The 24,041-nt window shown below is 39.8% G+C and overlaps 1 protein-coding gene across 1 annotated transcript in view; it reads right to left on the bottom strand.

The window, feature by feature from the left end:
• Positions 1-24,041, bottom strand: part of ATP13A5 (ATPase 13A5) — a 101,774-nt gene that overhangs the window by 399 nt on the left and 77,334 nt on the right. Inside the window, 7 exon segments of the mRNA XM_033855208.2 lie at positions 2-95; positions 1,500-1,579; positions 3,913-4,001; positions 7,825-8,027; positions 10,797-10,938; positions 10,941-10,970; positions 22,078-22,150. Of these exon segments, the coding sequence (XP_033711099.1) occupies positions 2-95; positions 1,500-1,579; positions 3,913-4,001; positions 7,825-8,027; positions 10,797-10,938; positions 10,941-10,970; positions 22,078-22,150 (711 nt within the window).

Genomic DNA, 24,041 nt, shown 5'->3' on the forward strand with positions numbered 1-24,041 from the left:
TTTTTTTTTGCCAGTTCTTATATTGACTTTTAGAATGGATTCCACATTTTTTCTTGATCAGTAGCCAGAGCTCTCAATTTTGAAGGATGGAAAATCAGGTGGAAAAAACAATTAAACCATCACCCACTTCCCCTGGCAGTCAGGTTGCTTCCTGCCACCCCTTGTTTTCCCAGGCCTTGCTCTAAAGGTACTTATTACTGATGCTGTGGCCCCTTCTCTCTGCAGTCCCACGAAACCTAGCAGCTCCCCGGGTTCTTTCCCTTGAGAATTGAGAGCGTGCTTGTGTTCACAGAAATCTCCAAAAGCTTACAGCCTTTCATTTCCACAGATTTCCTAGTTCAATCCTGGCTGGCAATTCACTTAGAATTATTTTACTGCCGGACTGAAATGATAACAAAATAATGTACTCAAAATCAAGAGAAGAAAAAAATCACTGCTACCTGCCCCATGCCACAAAGAAGGTGTCAAATAATGGTTTGTTGAATGAATGAATGAACTCTAGAAAGCAAATGGGTTTTGCTTTCCATTTTGGGGGTGGGGTCTCTTTTTTCTGTGCTTACAAGTACACACAATTTTTATGCATTTATAATAATAGAATTGGTCAAATCTTGCATTCCACTTTTGTTTATACTAGACTCTCTGTCATATACAGTTTGTAGCTGCCATCTTCTCAATAATCATTTTTAATGATTGTATAACATCTCTTCAAATTGCTGTATTACTATTTATTTAACCAGCATCTCTACTTCTGAACACTTGAGTTGAATTTAATATTTTACCCCTGTAGATAATACTATGATGAAAACCTTCATACATACAAGTTTCTTCTCTCTTTTTAGGTTGTTTTCTAAAATAAAGTCTCAAAAATGGAACTCCTTTGACTGTGAGAAATTTTATATGCCTTGTGTACAATGGGATATTTGTATATAAGCATATTTTTTCTTAATTTGGTCGATGCCTTTTCCCAAGGAACTTCAGTACATGAATCTTTTTATTTAACTGTCCCTTAAAAAATAGTACCTGAGCCTTTCACTGAGTAGGTAAAGTCATTTAGTGACACTGAGTAGAAGAGAAATGCTATAGGAGAAGACCTTCAAAGGGTAAGAATTGACTAGAATGAGCAATGGCTTCCCTTCTCTCTTAATTAAGGAAGCCTTCCTGAAGACATTTCTTCACTCTAAAAGGTCTCATTGAATTTTAGAGCTAGAAGGTCACCTGGTCTAGTCTCTACCAGATTATTAAAAATACTAGGGAAGTACAATACAATGCCTTCATGTGAGACAAAATTAGTGAATTTGATGTTTTGCTTTCTACACTACAGATACTGAGAGCATTTCTATGCAGCCTTCAAAGAATTTCTCATTTCCCCAAAGAGAACATGTGCAGTATCACTTTGGGGGATTAAAGTGATTGCTCTAAAAACTGAGCATCTGTTGAGAGTCAGTCCTTTATTTATCTCCCCAGAAACATAATAAGAGCTATACAGAGATTTCTTTACCTCTACAAAGAAGGCCACACAGAATTGGGTGAGGGCTGCCACCAAAATTGAAATCCTCCATGATGTGATGGTTAGGATGAACTGTTGAAAAAGAAATGCTACCTTTATACTTTGCATACCTTACACTTCAAAAGAACACCTATTATCTAATTTAATTTATGTATTTGTAACAACTCAGGGCTTGAAGGGTTGGCATTACTCTCTCCACTTTACAGATGAGAAGGTCAGTACCTTGCCCAAGGAATCAACGCCAATAAATAAATGGCACAGCCAGAATTCAAATCAGATCTGACTGCCTCTTGCCCTGTGTTCCCTCCACTGCCTGATAATAGACACGGAGTAAACGTGCCCTGGATCGCAGACATGAGACTGGACACTCTGGAGCCTGTGTGTCTCTCTTCATCTTTATCTTCTCAAATAGAGGGAAGATTAAATCGTTCATCTAATCATATTATTACTTCTAATTCTCCCAAAGCAAAAGCTACCTGGAGTTCATTCTTTCAGTAAAATTGACATATGAGTTAAAGAAACAAAAGGGGGACAGAAGTTCACGTTTATTTTGATAGAAACTAGGTGAAAAAATTTTGAATAATGTTCCCAGCCCTAAATCTAATGGCTTGATGAAAGTTGAACCTGCCCAACCCACCTCCTTTTAAGGATTAGAGGATACACCTTGACCACCAGATACACTTATTTAATAGGTGTGAGAGCTACAACTTTCCATGGACACTTATTTAATAGGTGTGAGAGCTACAACTTTCCATGGCTGCTTCCATAGCAAAAGAATAGTTATGCAGCTCCTTTTCAGACCCTAAAGGGTATAGAATACGTAGGATGGCTGTGAAGAGGGTGGGCTGTGTTTAGGACTGAAGCCACAGACTTTCCGCAGTGTCTAAATGCTCACCTTTGATTCTCATCCCTATTCTGATAGGGGTTATTTCAAAGTAACACTATGTTATTTTTTCCCCTAAGTGGAGACAGCTTTTTTTAGGGTTGTGAAATAGGCTTCCTGGGTAAAAGGGTGGTCTGGAGAAGGCTGTAAGATTCGACAGTGGGTCAGATGGTAGTGGATAGACTGGCCCTTTCCCTCCTGCTGCCACCACCCTGATCTGGGAGGTCTCTTTTCCATCTGTTAGCCTGGAAGGCACTGGCCACACTGCTTTGGAATTTGCTTCTGTGATGCTCTCCGCTCCTAGCTTCTGGGCTACTTGAGAGTGGTGACTACATCTTACTCTTTGTAACTCCAGTGCCAAACCCACCCTGGAGCTTGATGTTTTGTAAATGACTGAATGGTCTGGGTTTTCATTTCCTAACTGCTTCTCTCTCCACAGCCTCTCTGCTCTCACATACAGCCTTCCTGCTGTCATCTAACGAATCTGTCTTAGGTGCCCCGCTGAAAAACCTGCCCCGATATCTTCAAGGACTCCCATTGTTCTCAGCATAGAGTCAAAACATCACTGTCCGCCTACCTCCATCCGTGCCTATTCCGCAGCATGCTGCCTCAGTCTTAGCTAATTTTCCAGGTGTTCTGTGAAACAAGGCTTGCTTTTGATTTTTCTCTCTGCCACCCTACATTCTTCTGCATTTCCAAGGCAAAAGAGAATCATTCAGCCCTCTCTGTTTGTGCTTAGGCTGTTGTCCTGCCTGGGGCTATACCCGCCTCCTACTTAGCAAAATCTAGCCTATCCTTCTGGACACAGATCAAGTTTCATCTCCTGCATGAAATCTCCTACGGCAGGAGGATCCTGCCCCAGGGAGAGCTCCTCCTTCCTCTGTCCTTCCCACTTCTCTCTAGTTTACACTCTCTTCAAGCATGGACGGCCTCAGGTGGCCATGCCATCGTTTCACTTGGGTATGGCTCATCTTTGAAACAAAACAAGAGGTAGAGGGCCAGAGTCAATCTTTCTCTTTATTTTATTTCTCTCACAATGCTGGGTCCAAAAATGGGCTCAATACTTCTTAATAAATTTAATTTTAACCCAGTGCACCCTGGGTCCGGTGATGCCCGCTGAACTGAAATTCCTTACAGTCACTGCCTTACAGACAGAACACGATTGTCCTATAAGTCTATTTTTTCTCACTCTTCACAATTACATTATAAAGGATTTCTACTATATGATTTAAAAAATAAACTTGAAGCATTAATTATTGTATTAGTATAACATGGAAGAATAAAATATCCAAACCTGGTGTTCCAGGTATGAACAGAACAAATGAACCCAGCTGATGACCCTAATAACATGAAAACACTCAGAGGCTAGCGTGTGTGCGATGGAGACATGTTATTTGCTCTTCTAGTAAATGAGAATAGCCTCACAACATTCTGTGGCCAGAGAGGATATCGGAGTAAATGACTTGCAAATTACAGTGCAGATGTGGTCCCACTGCACATGAGAGTCACGGATGTCATGTGCCTCCGTCCCATGGTATATATCTTGAAAATCAGAAAACAGAATGGAAATTGTGAGGCCCAAGGCAGATACCAGCAGAAGTGAGAATATATCTGAAGAAACAGCAAACGGTATTTTTAGATGCTAAAGGAATGTTTCCTATAATTTGGCACACACGTTGCAGAATCAATTATCTCTGTTGGGCAAATACCAGATACATCTTCAGATGTTTTGATATATCCTCATATGTTTTAAAATATGTTCTAATGCTTGCAAGACAAAGGTGATATCTTAAAAATCTTTCCTTCAAAGGCTGAGCCTAGAAGCTGTTAATTAAACGTATTCTAGTAAACTCCATAAAGGAGTTACCTCAACTGAGGGGTCCTTGGGGCTGGGACACCCTGCAGTGACCAGCCCACGTAAATGGTCACCAGAGAGATCCTGATGCTTTATCACCTCAGGTCTAGTGTCGTTCATGAATAAATAAACAGTCATTCTTCTTGCTGACACCTCACTCTTCTTCATTGCCTAGAGAATAAAGTCCAAGGGTCTTGAATGATTGACGTTCAAGGCCTTCCACAATCTGGTTCCAATCAGCCTTTCTAAACTGATCTCTGGTTGCTCTTCCCTATGTGCCAGGAAAGTTAAACCACAAGCCTGCTGCTTCCACAGAGGCCCAACACTTCTGTGCCTTGGTTCATAAAATACCCTGCATAGATGATATTCTCCCAGTCTTGGCAAGTTCCGATTTTTCTTTTTTTGTTTTAAATTTATTTATTTATTTTTGGCTGCGTTGGGTCTTCGTTGCTGCGCATAGGCTTTCTCTAGTTGCGGCGAGCGGGGGCTACTCTTCGTTGCGGTGCTCGGGATTCTCATTGCGGTGGCTTCTCTTGTTGCGGAGCACGGGCTCTAAGCATGCAGGCTTCAGTAGTTGTGGCTCGCGGGCTCTAGAGTGCAGGCTCAGTAGTTGGGGCGCACGGGCTTAGTTGCTCCACCGTATGTGGGATGTTCCCAGACCAGGGCTCGAACCCGTGTCCCCTGCATTGGCAGGCGGATTCTTAACCACTCCGCCACCAGGGAAACCCCCAATTTTTCTTAGAAAGCCCAGTTCCAACACCACTTTCTTTTAAAGACTCCCCAGTCTTCCCTTACCAAGTTTTATTTCATATGGTGTCTATCACTCTGCTTTACATGGTCTTCATTTATGTATCCACTAGGCTGTAACCACCTGAAAGGGACTTTTTATCTGCTTTTCTGGGACTCTAATTGAATGAGGAAGTGAGAAACTAGCATGTATATCTGCTGGCTTCTTTATCTCCAACCTGCCCACATTGCTTCACTTTGGGGCGCTCAACTTCTCAGTATGCACTGTGCCAACATCCCTGTTCTTATCCCCCAAACCCATCCACTCCTGTGTCCATCAGAAATTTCAGGTGCTTTGTAGACGGTGCCTTATAAATGCTCTTTGATGGGATGAACACCTTCAGGCTGAAACAATAGCATTTAATCAGTGTTGATATGATATAAATGATTCTTCCAATACTCAAAATTTATAAACAAACAAATTAGATTTTCTCTTATATTCTCTCTACCTCATTTATTCCAGTGTTGGTGGTCTATTGGCTCCCAACTCCATAGAGGTCTATACCAACCAGAAATCAGAGGCAACTGTCCTTCTACAGCAGACCCTACTTTTTGAAGCCACAAAGGCTCGGTTTTCCCCCTCACCACCTACACTCACCCTCATATTCATCCATGCCTCATTTTATATATACAACTAGAGGTAGAACCTCTTGGAAGAATGCCCAGGCTTGCTTGAGAGGGGTGTGAGACAGAAGAAAAGAGGGAGCTGCATCTCCTAAAATAAAGCAATCTGAGCAGCTTGGTGATGAGAATACCCCCAGGAGATGGCTGTATGGATTTTTCACTTACTTCATTGTTTCCAAGTCCCAAGGACCCAGATGCTGGGAAGAATATGATGCCCCAAGTGTCCATCCTGATGAAGGCCTGGTACTCGCTGGAACTGGGCTGACTGCTGTGCACATCACACTGTACTCAGACTAGTGATCTGAAAAGCAGGCCAGGCTAGGGCACAGCTGAGCAGTGTAGAAACAAAATGATAAGGCTCTCTTCTTTAATTCAGCTTTGACTGGAAAACATAATAAAGAACTGAAGTGAATGTTGCCCTCCTTGGTTAGTTGCTATTGATGAGGAAAGTTGAAAGAATGGGCTCTGTTTGCACAGGTGATTTGGGAAGACAAGCCCCCCATTTTTTGTTTTAAAACATAATCTTGATTTACTGGAAATAGAAGGGTATTTTCTTTACATGATGTGGCTCACCTTGAACCAATATTCAAAATCATATTTACAACTGAAAACTACTAGAAGTATTTTTATAAGGGAGTAGGACTATCCGCTATTTCCACTATTGCTTGACATTGCCTTGGAAGTTCTGGACTGTACACCAAAACAGAAAATATAAATAAGCATTTTCGCTATTGAAAAGGAGGAACATTATTAATTGCAGATAATAGTAATTATCTTTCTAGAACACTCAAAAATCAAGGATTTACAGCAAAGTTCAGAAAGGATTCGGAGTAGAAAAATAAATACAATAAACAACACTATACCTTTCACATGTATTTGTGATCACTGATTAGAAAATATCATGGGAAAAAGTCAGTCACAATATAAACAAAAATATGAAAAGCATAGAATTAGTGTTTTTAATAAATGTGCAGGATCTATAATGGAGGAAACTACAAATATTTACTAAGAGACATAAAAGAAAGACATGACATGGTCTTAAGTGTGAATACTAAATTGTGTAAACAAATACATTTTTCTCCTAGTATTAAAATCCCAAAGGAGACTTTTTTAAAAGCCTGGCAATTTACTCTATAGTTTATTTGGAAGAATGGAGAAGAAAGAAAAGTAAGAGATTTTTGAAAAATGAAGACTAATGATGATATACCAACCTTATTACTTATTAAATCATTATAAAACTATAATTTCTAAAGTATAATAGTAGATTAAAGAATAGGCTGGCCTATCAATGAAACATAAAAGACAGTCGAGAAATAACTTAATTATATATAAATTAATATATAACATAAATATAATACGAAAACATATAAATTATATATATCAGAAAACCATAAATATACATGTATATAGGTATGATAAAGATGGAATTATATTCAGTTGAATAAATGACCGAAAGGAATGTTAAATAATAAAATCTGCTGGGAGAACTAGTGACTAGTTGGATAAACTAGTTTGATCTCTACCTCAAACTATATGCCAAAATTAACATTAGATTTAAAAAGCATTAAAATAAATTAAAAAACGAAATGAGTGATGATCTATCTGGTTTTGTAATGAGAAAAAAGCTCTTTATGAATAAAGGTAGTGGAAAAAAATCACAAAGGAATAAACAACTCACAAATAAATAAGAAATATAACAGCCGCCAAAAAGAAAAAAAAATGGATATAAAATGTAGACCATTCAGAGAAGAAGAAAGACTAATAACATGAAAATACATTCATTGTCACTGATGATCAAAAAAATGCACAGAATGATTAAAGTGACTTGCCTAAAGTTATAAAACTACTAAGAGGTCAAATTGTATTTGAATTGGTTAGAAAGCCTTTTACAAAATATCTTGACATAAGTGTATGTGCTTAAAACAATTCTTGATGACTCAAATTAGGACAGGACTCGTGACCATTCAATATAGCACGTACTTACGTGCACATGAGCAGGTTTCTGCCCATGGGCTCTACTACCTGTGACAATTATGGTTCAGTACTCAATTTTAGAGTAATGCAATTGTTTCCTTCTCAGCCAATCACTTCACCAGTGAGTTGCAATTCTAGGGATGGTGGGAGAGTAGAAAAAAATGTTTGAAAAGAAAAATTAAACTTCATAGTTACAGTTTGTATAGATGGGTTTTCGAAATGGCTTTCCCTTAGAAAAGATAAATGTTGTTGTGATACAGTTGATGGTGGTGATGGGCCATAGCGTGGTACTCTCAAAACTTAAAACTGAATTGGGAATCAGAGTTGCATTTCCAGTCCAGTTTCTTTCCAAACTCACATTTGTTGAGAAATTACTCTGGTTGTCCAGAAAGCACTTACTAGAAAAGAATCACCAGCATTTATGGAACTTTTAATTCTATTTTTATCCAACTGGTACAAGTAGGAAAAAATTAGTTAATTACAACCAGGAGACCTCACCTTGCAAGTTGTTCCAGCCAGTAACTACCAGGACATATTTTGTTCACCTCTTGCAACGACAAAGCATGAATAAAATGCAGAGGAAGTCAAGATTGTTCTTTGTCCAGAATTCCATCTGGAGCAAATGATCTTTCTTGAAAGGGCTTGGATGACAATTTCCTATGGAATCCTTTTCAGTTCGGAACATATGAACTCTATGTGTGTGTGTGTGTGTGTGTGTGTGCACGTGTGTGTGGTGTGTTTGCTTTAGTGGACTAATGTAAGCCTCTTAACATGGGTCCTGAGTTTGAATGTGCCCACTCTAATCCACTCTCCTCACACAAGCAAAGCCTCTTCCTGAGGATCTGAACATTCTCCTGCTTATGAGTGTCTGTGTTTCTATTTTGCTAATAAATTAAGTTCAGACTTCTCAGGCAGGCCCAGAAGACCTTCACACTCTGGTGTCAAGGAACGATTTGAGACATCTTTTGCTAGACCTCCCATGCCCTTATATTCCAGTCCTAGGGAAATATTCCCTGTTCCCCAATTTGTACACCTCTGGGTCCAGATATCCTATTTCCTCTAAGATCACTGTATCTGAAACATCTTTACATTCAGTCAAGCATAACTAGTGCTCCCCAATCTTCTCTCTAGTGCTGCATTTAGCTCGTTGTTTTGCAGTTATTCCTTCACATATTTTTATTTTCCACCCCTGGGATGAGAGTTCTTTGAATGTGGAATATTTCTTTTGGTTTTACTTTTGTTTGTTTGTTTCACTCAACTATATAACAAATCCTTAGCACCTAGCGCAGTGATGCCACATGACATTTGCTCAGAAAAATATTTTTTTTAAGACATGGGCTTTCCCATTCTGGATTGATTCATTTGTAATATTCTTTTTTTTCAATAATCAAGCCCAAAAATAAACTTGTTTTCATCAGCTTTCTTGTTCAGCTTGAAACTTTTTACTACTATTATAACTGTTTATAGATAAAATTCATTTTTCAATTGTGAACTCAAATGCAAGACTTAAGTCATATTATCCTTGGCTCCCTAGGCTCCCAAAATGTGCTTTGCATACAGTAGATGTTCAGTTACTGTCTGTAGAATAAATTAATGAAACAATCAGCAGTCACAAAGCTTTCTTGCATAAAGAGGACAGACAGACTAGAAGGCCTGAATTACAGAATTTAACACCAAAATGTATCCAATCCAGTATACTTACATGGCAGATAAAAAAGTTGAAGACTAGGGCTTCCCTGGTGGTGCAGTGGTTAAGAATCCACCTGCCAATGCAGGGGACACAGGTTCGAGCTCTGGTCCGGGAAGATCCCACATGCCACGGAGCAACTAAGCCCGTGTGCCCCAACTACTGAGCCTGTGCTCTAGAGCCCTCGAGCCACAACTACCGAGCCCATGAGCCACAACTACTAAAGCCTGCATGCCTACAGCCTATGCTTTGCAACAAGAGAAGCCACCCCAATGAGAAGTCTGCTCACTGCAACGAAGAGTAGCCCCCACTTACTGCAACTAGAGTAAGCCCTCACGCAGCAACGAAGACCCAACACAGCCAAAAATAAATAAATAAAATAAATAAATTTATATATAAAAAAAAGTTGAAGACTAGAATGACATAGCTAGTTAATGACAGAGATAGGACTACCCATCCATCACCCTTTTGGCTATACCATGTTTCCTAGATTCAATCAAAAGGTCACTTCTCTGACTACGTGCACTCCAATTTGGGGAAAAGTCTGGTTTTGAAACAAAAATCAATTCTATATTCTAAGTAATGCTTGAATTGCTGAATTGGGGGTCTAAATGATAGTCTTAGACATCGTTTTGTAGTTTTCAACCTGTCCTTCACTGATCCCTGGGGCTCTGATGCCCTCAGGATGACAGTGGAGCGAGGGGGAGTTTGTAAAAGCCCCACCTTAAAAAAAGCAGCTCTTTCTGCCTTTCCTTTTGGAAGTCAGGCAGGCTTTGTCAAAAAAAATGTTTGAACATCTAAATTCACCTCATTTTACCCTTAATTTATAGTTAAGGAAATTAAAGCCCTGGGAGGTGAAGAGATTTGCCCTGAGTCTACTGTGCGATTCAGTCAGAACAATGATACCATCAATGAACATTTTAACACTCATTTGAAAAACTGAAACTAATTTAAGCAAATCTCTTGTATATCAGTGGCTGGTTAACTATAGCCCATTGGCCAAATCCGATTCACCACCTGGTTTTGTCAATAAAGTTTTATTGGAACACAGTCACACTAACATGTTTACATGTTGTCTCTGACTGCTTTTTCACTACAACAGCAGAGTTGAGTAGTTCCAACAGAGACCACAGAGCCCACAAGGCCCGAAATATTTACTACCTGGCCATCTACAAGATGGCCCCTGGTCTATATGATGTCCAAACCACCAGCAAATGAATACATTCATTCAGTCAACCAGCCATTACATCTATGCATCAACAGCCAATGTGAAGATCTTTCCCCACCCACTCCACATGGCTCACTCCAGCACTCCACCCATTGACTGTTCTGTGTTCTATCCCATCACTGGTGTTTTGCAGTCTGGAAACAACTTTGGTTAATTAAAAGTTTAGAATACATATTCAAACCAAGTTGAACAGCGTCATTGGGTGTTCATTGTACCACCTTCAGAAAGGAAAGCTAAGAAACCAAACTTGACCTGTGTCTGTAGACCTCACAATACCAGGGCTGCTGCTTCACATAGAGAAATGCACAGACCTGCGCAATGCAGGTGAAGCAGGTGTTTAAAAAGACTGACAATAGCAAAGGGGGAGAAAGGAGCTGTCCTGCTGGTTGGTATGAGCCAGCTTTGGGTAGGCATGAGTTGAGCTCACTGAAAAGACAAATGCATTTTTCCATGTTACAATTTCATTATTGAGAATAAAAGATTGAGATACATGTTACCCTGAGTCTTGTGTTAGGGTTCAGACTCAGCAAACATGAACTGAGGGTTTACATCTAGGTAAACTCACTGCCTAGCTGCACGTCCAATGCTACCAGCCTTTGCCTCTTCCATGCTTTGGTTTCATCTTCTGAAATGAAAATTAATGGGTTCAAAAGTTCTATAATTAATACATGTACCATATTGCATAGTGCAAATATTTTCTCCACAACCAGACTGGCTAGGAATGGTATGTAAAAGAGAAAGATGACTTTCCACATGGATAACAGTACTGTTATCTCTCAGTGATGATGGAAAAGTGGAGAGTTAAGATGAAGAGAGTAAGGAGGCATCTAACTGGACTAATCTTCGTATGCTGGGAAATTTTTAAAAAAACACTCACTCTATTATTCACTTAGCCAACATTCTCTGAGCACTTCAGTGTACCAGGATAGATGCTAGAAGTATGTTCTGCTCCCTCCTGGACAAGTGTGTAATTGGAAGACTGCTAGAGCACATTAGAATTAGTTAGGAAAAAGAACTTAAAGAAATCTTCCCTCTAGATGGGGATGTTAAAATATATTTTGGTCCTAGGATTTATTTTTTAACATTTAAGGGATTGGCAATGGGTAGGGATTAAACAGAACCACAAAAAAAAAAAAAAAGAAAAGAAAAAGATGATTACATCCATCTCAGAAGCCTTATATGCTAACAAACTGATGAAAATGGAATGTACTTTACTTCTCAGGGCAGAGCAGGAAAGAAGCATGGGGAGGTCGGGATGTTTCAGTTCTTTACATCTGTTACTTCTCCCCTTTTCATAGCTTAAGACTGGTTTCTTTGATATAAGAAAGTGAGGTATGTATCCTTAGGTCTGTGTTCATGCATGTAAAGGCAGGGCGGCGGGGATTGAGTGTCCAGTTTTAGATAATAGAACTCTAAAACAGGTCTTTAGTTTGCTCAATGCGTGTTCTGGGGTTATCACAAACACTCTTTGGTTCTTCATTTTCTCATGCATAGAACGAATGTGTTGGAATGTCTAAATGGTCTCCAAAGGCTCTTCCATCTCATTTATCCTAAATCTCTCTGACTGTCTAAAGCTTTTACCTTTATCAATTTAATCAGTGTTTCCCAGGAGGGTGCTGGGCTAGCGGCTGTGAGTTATGCAGAGTTGAGAAGGACATCTCCTCTGCTTTTAAAGAGCTTGAAGTCCAGTGGAAAACACAGATGGGGTGTATAATAAAGAACGTGGCTAGCCTTTGTCTCAGGTGGACCCTTGGAGTGAAAAGTTTGACAGGCCTTTGTCCCCACTTCTTGGGATATATCCTCTAAACCCTTGGAATTTCCTGATTGATAGGAGTATCCCTTCTGTTCATAATGGGCCTAAAGAGAGTTTGTGCTAATGAGATGACTCAGGATGGGAGCTGGCCATGCCAAAAATACCAACTGTATGATTAGAGAGCTGGGGCCTTCAGAGAAGAAGAGAGCTGGAGATTGAGCTCAACCTCATGGCCAATGATTCAATCAATCATGTTTCTATGATGAAACCTCAATAAAAACTCCAGACACCAAAGCTCAGGTGAGCTTCCCTGTTTGGCAATACTCTGCATATGGTCACACATCCACGTGCCAGGAGAGTAAGGCAGACTGACTCCCTAGGGAGAGGACAATGGAAAAGTCATGTTTGAGATCCTCCCAGACCTTGCCCTTATATCTCTCCCTTTGATTGGTTCTGATTTATATCTTTTTGTTATAATAAAACTGTAATCAGATGGATAGCGCTTTCCTGAGTTCTGTGAGTTATTGCTGCAAATGATTGAACCTGAGGGACTAGTGAGAATGCCCACATTTATAACTAGCACGTCAGAAGTGTAAGTGGCATTGGGACCCCCAAACTTACAGCTGGTGCCTAAAGTGAAGGCAGTCTTGTGAAGGCTGTCCCTTAACCTGTGAGGTTTGGCCCAGCTCCAGGTAGTTGGTGTCAGAAGTCATTGCATGGGCACACAGAGAAGAGGTACACAATGTGGACTGTGGTCAAGACTGGGGGAGGGGTGCAAGGAGACCGCTCTGCAGCCATAGAAAGCAGAGGCTGCAGTGCTTGGAGTTCTCTCTGCAGTCCCGTATCCAAGGTAGAATGTGGCCACAGAGTTCATAGAGAGGCTGTGGGTAGTGGAAAGACGTGTAATTGCACCTCTGGGCATCTGGCTTCTACCTCTTTGGTCTTCTCTTTCTCAGATGTTCATTGTAGTTTCTGCCTTTTCTTTTACACAGGGACTGTGGAAGATTGAATTATTGGCCTCATTGTGGCAAAGTGTACTTTATCTCCCCTTAATTATGGTGTTCACTGTGTAATTTTCTCTGGCCAGAGAGATGTTAGCAGTTTTGAGGCACGCTTGCATGGCTGGGCTTGCTCTCTGGCTCTGCTGTCTTTGATCTGTACTCATAGCATGCTCACGTTTGTCCATTCAGTCCAGCCCCAGAAAGAAAAATGAGGAACAAACCTGAATTAAACACAAAGCCTGGACCAAGACCAACTAATCTACATCCTAAGCAGAGTGGCTCAGGTAAGCCCACCTAGATCAACTGAAGGGTAGTCAACTTATAAAACCACGAGCGGCTATTGTAAGCCACTGAGTTTTGAGAGTGGTTTGTTATGCAGCATTACTATGGCAATTACTGTGGCAATTGATACAGAATCCTTACATAGAGATTATTCTCACTTTTTCCCTAATAGAGATGTTTAATACTTCCTGACAGGGAATCTGTATACTTGGCTATAAATAAAAATAAAAACAACCATTTTAGAGTCCCTACTAGGTTCCAGAGGCTGTGCTAAGTGTTTTATAAACATCATCGTTATTTCTTTAAGAAGCAATGCGAAATAGGTATTTTTCTTTACCAGTAAAGAAACTGATGTTCAGAGAACTAGAATCCCTTGCTTAAAGACCCATAGTTAGTGAGTGACATGGTGGTGATGTAAACTCAAGTCTGTCTGACTGTAAAGCCCCATGTTCTCTGCTCTACAGCAGATTGCAGTGGTTTGGAGCTCATGAATTGAAAAGAATAAAATGAGGAGCCCTGGAATACAAGCTCAGGCAGCAGAACAGTTTATCAGCAACTAGAAGAACTTTTCTGAATTGTCTAGGTTTCTTTAAAATGATGATATATATATATCACATTGCATGCAGAGGAATAAAAACTTGTGAAGTGTTATATTTTATTCAGAATTAATCATTACCTCCTCAGAGTTTCCTCAGCACATTACCCATATTGCTGCTATAGTTCAGAATGTCTGGCATTAAGTCTAATTGTTTACATATGTATTCAGCAGACTGTGCGCTCCCTAAGGGAAGAAATCCTGTCTCATTCCACTTTCTGTTCCTTACTGAACCTAGCACAGAGCCTGCTGTATGGGAGGACTTAGCAGCTTTTAAATTCTATTCTCAAAGTATAGTTTTTAACTGTTCGTCATCATTTGGATATTATGGAGGTATGTTTCTCCTAAATAGTTGGCTTACTTGTGTTATGGACATTTCAAGTCACATAAGTCAAATTTCAGGAGTCTTGTGAACTCATCTAAACTACATGCAAAATTTTGATTGTGCCTCAGGAGATTTTTAAGGTGAGAAGATCTCTATCTTCCATCAGATTCTCCAAGGGGACCAAGACCCAGAAGGGGCTCATTGAAGCACTGATGGAACTTAAGAGAGGTATTTCTATAACAGATACAATCCCTCCTACAGCCTTCTTCTCTGTACACTGTGCCTCCTCCAATATGCTGGCGCAATTGGCCCAAATGGAGCTGAATTACATGACTTCACTCATAGAAATGATTGGCCTCGACTGGGCACCTTACCCAAGAGAAGTTTATAAATTTTCTTTCCAAACGATTTGCAAATGACACTGAGAGGTTGAGCTAATTGGCTGTAGTAGGACACGCAGAAAGGTTATGGAAACTCAACAGTAGTCACCATCTGGGGTCATTTGCAAAGTGAATGAGTAGAAGTCAGATGAAAACAGGAAGGATAGAAAGAAGAAGAAAGACAGAAGATGGTCTCTTGGAAATAAAGAAAGAGGACTGTAGCCCTCCTCAAGCCTTGATGCTTTCAACTTTCTGTTCTCAGAATATTTTTGAGAACTAGATTCCTAAACATGTCCCTTCCTCAATTTTCTTCATCTAATTTGAGTGGGTCTTACTGAAAAGAACAGGGGTGCAGTTATAACAAGTTCCTTTCAAAATGGCTTCTAAATTTATGAAGGTCAAATTGGACTTCAAGACATGCATTTTCTTAATTGACTTTTCTGACTTCATCTTGCTTTTGTCCTAGATTTTTCCTTTCATATATCTTGTCTTATTAGTGGCCTTTGTATGTTGCATTAAAATCTTGTGGATATGCAAATCAATCAATGTGATAATCCATATTAACAAATTGAGGGAGAAAAACCATATGATCATCTCAATAGATGCAGAAAAAGCTTTTGACAAAATTCAATACCAATTTATGATAAAAAACCCTCCAGAAAGTAGGCATAGAGAGAACTTACCTCAACATAATAAAGGCCATATATGACAAAACAACAGCCAACATTGTTCTCAATGGTGAAAAACTGAAACCATTTCCACTAAGATCAGGAGCAAAACAAGGTTGTCCACTCTCACCACTATTATTCAACATAGTTTTGGAAGTTTTAGCCACGGCAATCAGAGAAGAAAAAAAATATATAAAAGGAATCCAAATCGGAAAAGAAGAAGTAAGCTGTCACTGTTGCAGATGACATGATACTATACATAGAGAATCCTAAAGATGCTACCAGAAAACTACTAGAGCTAATCAATGAATTTGATAAAGTAGCAGGATACAAAATTAATACACAAAAATCTCTTGCATTCCTATACACTAATGATGAAAAATATGAAACAGAAATTAAGGAAACTCTCCCATTTACCACTGCAACAAAAAGAATAAAATACCTAAGAATAAACCTACCTAAGGAGACAAAAGACCTGTATGCAGAAAATTATAAGACACTGATGAAAGAAATTAAAGATGATACAAACAGATGGAGAGATACACCCTGTTCTTGGTTTGGAAGAATCAACATTGTGAAAATGACTCTACTACCCAAAGCAATCTACAGATTCAATGCAATCCCTATCAAACTACCAATGGAATATTTCACAGAACTAGAACAAAAAACTTCACAATTTGTATGGAAACACAAAAGACCACGAATAGACAAAGCAATCTTGAGAAAGAAAAATGGAGCTGGAGGAATCAGGTTCCCTGACTTCAGACTATACTACAAAGCTACAGTAATCAAGACAGTATGGTACTGGCACAAAAACACAAATATAGATCAATGGAACAGGATAGAAAGCCCAGAGATAAACCCACACACATATGGTCACCTTATTTTTGATAAAGGAGACAAGAATATACAATGGAGAAAAGAGAGCCTCTTCAGTAAGTGGTGCTGAGAAAACTGGACAGCTACATGTAAAAGAATGAAATTAAAACACTTCCTAACACCATATACAAGAATAAACTCAAAATGGATTAAAGACCTAAATGTAAGGCCAGACACTATCAAACTCTTAGAGGAAAACATAGGCAGAACACTCTATGACATAAATCACAGCAAGATCCTTATTGACCCACCTCCTAGAGAAATGGAAATAAAACCAAAAATAAACAAATGGGGCCTAGTGAAACTTAAAAGCTTTTGCACAGCAAAGGAAACCATAAACAAGACTGAAAGACAACCCTCAGAACGGGAGAAAATATTTGCATATTAAACAACTGACAAAGGATTAACCTACCAAATTTACAAGCAGCTCATGCAGCTCAATATCAAAAAAACAAACAACCCAATCCAAAAATGGGCAGAAGACCTAAATAGACATTTCTCCAAAGAAGATATACAGATTGCCAACAAACACATGAAAGAATGCTCAACATCACTAATCATTAGAGAAATGCAAATCAAAAGTACAATGAGGTGTCATGTCACACCAGTCAGAATGGCCATCTACAAACAATAAATGCTAGAGAGGGTGTGGAGAAAAGGGAACCCTAATGTACTGTTGGTGGGAATGTGAGTTGATACAGCCACTATGGAGAACAGTATGGAGGTCCCTTCAAAAACTACAAATAGAACTACCATATGACCCAGCAATCCCACTACTGGGCATATACCCTGAGAAAACCATAACTCAAAAAGAGTCATGTACCACAATGTTCATTGCAGCTCTATTTACAATAGCCAGGACATGGAAGCAACCTAAGTGTCCATTGTCGGATGAATGGATAAAGAAGATGTGGCACATATATACAATGGAATATAACTCAGCCATAAAAAGAAATGAAATTGAGTATTTGTAGTGAGGTGGATGGACCTAGAGTCTGTCATACTGAGTGAAGTAAGTCAGAAAGGGAAAAACAAATACCGTATCCTAACACATATGTATGGAATATAAAAAAGAAAAAAAAAAGGTTCTGAAGAACCTAGGGGCAGGACAGGAATAAAGACTCAAACATAGAGAATGGACTTGAGGACATGGGGAGGGGGAAGGGTAAGCTGGGACGAAGTGAGAGACTGGCATGGACTTATAAATACTACCAAATGTAAAATAGACAGCTAACAGGAAGCAGCTGCATAGCACAGGGAGATCAGCTCGGTGCTTTGTGACCACCTAGAGGGGTGGGATAGGGAGGGTGGGAGGGAGACACAGAGGGCGGGGATATGGGGATATATGTATATGTATGGCTGATTCACTTTGTTATAAAGCAGAAACTATCACACCACTGTAAAGCAATTATACTCCAAAAAAGATGTTAAAAAAACAAATAAAATAAAATAAAATAAAATCTTGTGGGAACAAGGCAAGGTGTGGATAGATAAGCAAGTAAATAAATAAATAATGTGATAGAATTGTCTTTTTTTTAAACATTCTCTAAGAGAATGTACTAGGTAGATTTATTCATTATGGTTTTTTAAATTAATTTTTTAAAAATTTTATGCAATTTTTAAAGGTTACACTCCATTTACAGTCATTACAAAATATTGGCTATATTTCCCATGCTGTACAATATACCCTTGTAGTCTATCTTACACCCAATAGTTTGTACCCCAACCCCTTTAGTGCCCGTCCCCACCCTCCCCACTGGTAACCACTAGTTTGTTCTCTCTATCTGAGTCTGCTTCTTTTTTGTTATGTTCACTAATTTGTTATATTTTTTAGATTCCACATAAAAGTGACAGTATTTATCTTTCTCTGGCTTATTTCACTTAGCTTAATGTTATGGCATTTTCGTTGTCCCATACTAATTCAGGCTTAGGTTCAAAGTCCTAACTGGGGAACCTGGAAATATAGATGCCATGGTGAGAGTGATTTTACATTGATCGTCCAATCGTCAATGACTCTTAATGTCTGCAGATAAATGTCCACAGTTATCAGCCTGTCAGTCAGGATTCTGTGATCTGACCCAACCTACTTCGTCAGATTTTATCTCCTGCTGTTTTTTTCCACATACCCTACAGTGCGGTCAAATTGAAAAACTCACCCCCTATATTTATCAGCTCTCTCTTGCTCATGCTGCTTCCTTCTACTTGAAATGCCCTTCTTTTGTAAAAGATATTTGAAATCTTTTCACCCTTCCTATTTTGGTGCAAATGCTACTTCTTCCATGAAGCCATCCCAGTATCTCTCTTTTCTACATTGCCATCTCCTCCTTAACTGCAGATCATCAGAAACAATATCCCCTTTTTCCAAGCTCCAAAAGCATCTGCTGTTTTCTGGTACTCACTGTTTTTGACTTGTATTTCATCCATTCATGTATGTGAATCCTCCACTAAACTCTATACATCAGTGATCAGCCTTTTAATGCCCAGGTACTTAATGTGCGTAACACATAGTAGGAGATGAACACTTCTAAGAGGAGGTTCCTCTTGTCTGGGGAATTTTGCTGAGCCTCCTATTTGAGGACAGTGAGAGGTAAGTGCCAATTTAATGTAAAGAAAGATGACTACCATATCTCCATAGTACCTACCAAGAGGGATCCACACTGGTCCTTCAACTGTAAGCATGCCATCCCCCCTCCCCCAGTTACCTATGTACAGACTATATAAGAGTAAACCATGGAGATGATCAAGAGATTCTTTAACGGGAATTGTTAGGAGAAGCAAGAACTGTGGTTTTCTTCCCAGCATCACAACACAAATGAAAGGAGGTCATAAAAACCACTCCAGGAGAGACCTGAAGTGGCAAGGGTGGAGAATGGCTCTCATTCCCCTTCCTGTAATATCAAAGGGAAGAGAGAAGGGGCAGCAGTGAGAACAAGCTACACATCTACTATCTGGTACGTCAAGTAGAAGGGATGGAAATTAGCCAGGCTAGAGCTATCTTGGAAGGACTCTGCCCAGTGGACTGTTCAGCTGAGGCTAGAGGGCCCAGCAGAAGAAAAAGGCTTTGTGATATGTACCACTAGAAGGCAGATCCTGAAAGAAATCCTGAGGGGTCAGAGGAGAGAGCGCCACACATGTCAGGGCGTGGTCTAGTCTAGAGCGCTGGACTGGGAATCTCTGAAGAACTCAAGAACTCACCAGTGAGCCCCATGCAAAGTGCCTGAGTTTAGACGCTTACCCTGTTAGAGGGCACTTGACAGGAGAGAACTAGAGTACTCCCACTTAAGCAAAAAATCCTGGGGTCCTGCCGCTTATATTTGCTGAAGCAGGGGTGAAGGTAGAAAACAAAGGAAAAGAGAGACCATGGCTTCTCTCCCACTGCCTGCTCCAAGCCATAGGTCAGGCTTCATTTGGGGAAGAAAACTTTGCATTGGATGAAAACATGAAATGTTAATTTATAATATCTGGACTTCTTATATCTAAAGATGATGTCGTTTGAATACCTAGAATTGACCAGAAAATGATCTGCCTGTAGGATGACTGAACTTGCAGGGATGGGAAAGCAATAGTGTTTGAAGGCAGGTGGTAAAAACAAACAAAGATAGCAGTTTCCACCCTCTTTTTTCACCTTCACCATTTACTTAGACAGCTACACATTTGTTGAATAATAATTGATAAAGTGCTGTCATTCAAATAGAACACTATGCTTCTGATCTACCACCCTTCTGAGACTTTTCTCTCCCACTGGTAACGGTGGTCCTGCCCTGAGTCATCCAAACTCTCCCACCAAACTCGCTCTAAGATGAGAGGGTAAGTTTCACAGAATGACCAACTGGCATGAGAGTCAGCAGGCTATTGCCATGGGAAAGCATAAAGTATACCCATTACCTTGGGAGTCAAATTCATAACCAGTATCATGGAATTAAGTGTGCAAAAGCTCAGAACAACCTGCTCAAGGTCATCTGGCAATTCTGTGGCAAGGCTACCACCCATGTTTTTGAATTTCCAATCAGTCTACTTGTACACAGGCTAAGTCTTTTCAAGGGCTCATCAAATTAGTCAGTCATCTCAAAAAAAAAAGACAAAAAGGATGGGTGTAGCACAATATCATTCATCTTGTAATGAGGGCTTACAGGGTGTGATGCACTGTACTATACACTTTACATGTGGTATGTTATCTGATCCTCACAACCTTATAAGGACCTTTCATATGAGTCAGTTATTTATTTAGTAAATAATTTCCCAAAGGTTGCAGAGATAGGGCGTGGTAGAGGATGGCCGTGGCCTTCACTTTCACGCTACTGCCTGCTAGCGTAGCTCTTGGAACATCCTGGTATTCTTTTTTTCTTTTTAACATCATTGTCCATCTTCACAAGTAAATCATGCAAATTCCTTTAAAAAACAGCAAACATTCTAGAAGCAATATCAAGGATTCAAAATTATCCAGTCACGTGAATATTAATAACACATAGAAAATATTTTAGAGGGCTATAAATAGACATTTCAACCCTAAGAATCAAAATTGATATTACTTACATCCCTGACACTGGTAAATTTTGTCATTGGGTTAATATAATATATGACCTCAATATCACTTTCATGTTTCTAAGATGCTACATGGGGCTTCCCTGGTGGTGCAGTGGTTGAGAATCTGCCTGCCGATGCAGGGGACATGGGTTCGAGCCCTGGTCTGGGAAGATCCCACATGCGGCGGAGCAACTAGGCCCGTGAGCCACAGCTACCGAGCCTGCGCTCCAGAGCCCGTGAGCCACAACTACTGAGCCTGCGTGTCTGGAGCCTGTGCTCCACAACAAGAGAGGCCACGATAGTGAGAGGCCCGCGCACCGCGATGAAGAGGGGCCCCCGCTTGCTGCAACTGGAGAAAGCCCTCACACAGAAACGAAGACCCAACACAGCCAAAAACAAATAAATAATAATTAAAAATGAATATTTGCTTATAAAAAAAAAGATGCTACATGAAATTCTCAAGGTTGTTAATATCCTGCATTGCTGCATGTTTTATCTGGTTTTTTTCGTAACACTTCCTTTGTTGGACAAGGAAAAGGAGGTGAGTATATCATTCTTTTTCTTTGCTCTCTGTTGAGGCAGTCACCTTTCTCACTTACTAAGAGTTAGTATCAAGCTCTAAGTTCCTTGGTAGGAAATACTTTATCAGTGTCATCTCAAAGGAAGGAAATAAGCAATAGCTGCTGTGAGCCGCACCTTGCTTTTGAGAGAATTCCACTACAGTAAAGCGCTAGCATTTGTTCTCAAACGTCAAAGACCTAGAAAAAGTCTGGTTTCACGTCAATGTGAAGCATAGCTGAATAATGGAAAATGACCTTTGGGTTTCAAAGATTTCCCTTCCCGGATTTCTTGCACATTTTTCTTTGTACAAGACACAAACCTACAAAGAACTGAGAATGCATTGACAATTTTGTAAGGCTAAGACCTATTTTCTATCAGGACATTAACGCCAAGTCTGAGGACTTCAAGCCTCAACTTACTGCCAACACCACTTTCAAAAAATTCACAGGTAATGAGGTCTTGGTAGTTAAGATGTGTCATTGTCAGAACCTCTTATTTGTATGAATAGTTCTAGAATTTCATGGATAAATGCAACTAATATGGTTTACTTTGCTAAAGAGCTTACTTGTTAAACAGACCATCAAGGTAGTAGCAACATCTGGCATGAGATACTGGTAAATCCTGAAGAGCTGTAGTTGCTGAAAAGGAAAGAAAAGTAAACATAAGTGAGGCTTCTGCCATCATATTGTCTTTATCATTCCCAACACTGTTCTTGAAAGTAGTCAGGAAGCAGCTGTTACTTTTCTCCCCACTTTAGGAAGAAAGGAACTTACCTAACATCTTTAGCATCTCATTGGATAGAATAAAACCAAATCACTCTTTTCCCAGTGTTTAACTTAATTCCATATTAGCAATGAGAGTCAGTCAGTTGGGAAACACCCTCCTTATTGGCCATAGTAATTCTTGCAGCTGTAGACTTAGCCTGGATAGTTGAACTCTCAACATAAGATATTAAAGCCTGAAAGTTCTTCTGGGACTTCATACTTAAAATTTGAAGTCAAGGCTTCAAATCATTCAACACGTTTTTCTCTCCATCCTCATCCATGGATTGAGTTCACAACATCGTTCTCTTGGAGTCCATCTACTTTCACAAACTGAACAAGCTCCCCACCCCAAGAAAGCCCATTGCAGACTTCATTCTGGTATACCACCTGCCTTTCTAAGGTTTGTGTAGACATAGAACTCCTTTTCAGTTCACATTTATGGAATTGAAGTATTTAAACATGAAAGTCAGCTCGATACTCTCCAGGAACTTGCCTTGCAATACCTTTTGCTGCCAAGTCTGTTTCTCTGCTTCATAGCTATTGACTGAGCACTAAATCATAATCTGGTTCTATGCATATTACAGACCACATTGACGCAAATGAAAATATTTCTGGCCCCTTGGAGAGGGAACTCAAGGCCAAGATGTTTCCAGGTGAAGGTCCTTGGAGGGCACTCTTACTTAGGTCTAGACCATCAGAGTGAATGGTTTCAGAGTAAACTGGTTCCAACTCTATCCATGAAGACTTTGGAACTGAAATTCTGTTTTTGTAATTTTCAGAGAACGCAAATAGTTTCTCAGTGTTCCTCTCATCCTCCAATTCTTTCTCTGTCTTTTTACATTTCCTTCTCATATTCTTTTGCCCTCAGAATGGTAAAATTATATATAAGCAGGTTGAGATGGAACAGGGCTTTTCAAAGACAGCTTTACTTTTTATTCTGGGAGCAGTTTTCAGAGAACTATCCAGGGCTTTGGAAATCAGTCAGCCTGAGTTCCTGGAGGCAGATAAAGGCTCGGCCAAGGGCAAGATCTAATTTGTTTTTAGTCATAGAGGCAGAACTTGAATCCAGGTTTCCTGACTCCCAATCCATTTCTTGTTTCTACCCACCTAGTTGGCCCTTAGCCTCTGTGTATGCTTCTTGCAATCAATAGCCCACTGAGGCTGGAGTCCTGTGGTCCCTGCTTTCACCACTCAAATGTCTTAGGGAAGCAGTACAATAATTCCCTCCCCACAGAGTTCCCTGAGCCTGCTGGATCATTTTACTGTAGAGTAAGTTATGACTGAACCGATGCAGATTACTTTCAACCTATACATATTTCTTCCATATAGCTAATTAATTCTTAGATGATTATTTTTATCATTTCATTTCAAAAGTCTTTTCAAAACATTTTTACAGAATTGTTAATCCTTTACTAATGACGTGTAAGTTCTGGGCAAGTTCAGAACTAAAGCTCCGGTGTGGGAATTTTTCCAGATTTTGAGCCCTTCAAAGTCAAATTCAACAACTTTTCATTCTTTTTATCTCTTCTTAGTCTGCCAAAAATATTCCATAGTTGGAGACTGATGCATTTCCTGCTGAGTTATATTTAGGCTCCCCTGATGCTCTCTCCATACTCTAAGTGAAGAAATAGAGGCTGGAGGAGGTCAAGTGTCTCAGGTTATCTAGAGAAGAACAGCACTCCTAGAAACGGAGCCACATCTACTTATTTCTAGCTCTGTGTTTCATGGACAGCTATATCAAGTTCTCAAGTTTGTAGACATCTAT

This window comes from Tursiops truncatus, chromosome 4 (assembly GCF_011762595.2).
Source record: "Tursiops truncatus isolate mTurTru1 chromosome 4, mTurTru1.mat.Y, whole genome shotgun sequence".
Classification (NCBI taxonomy): Eukaryota; Metazoa; Chordata; class Mammalia; order Artiodactyla; family Delphinidae; genus Tursiops; species Tursiops truncatus.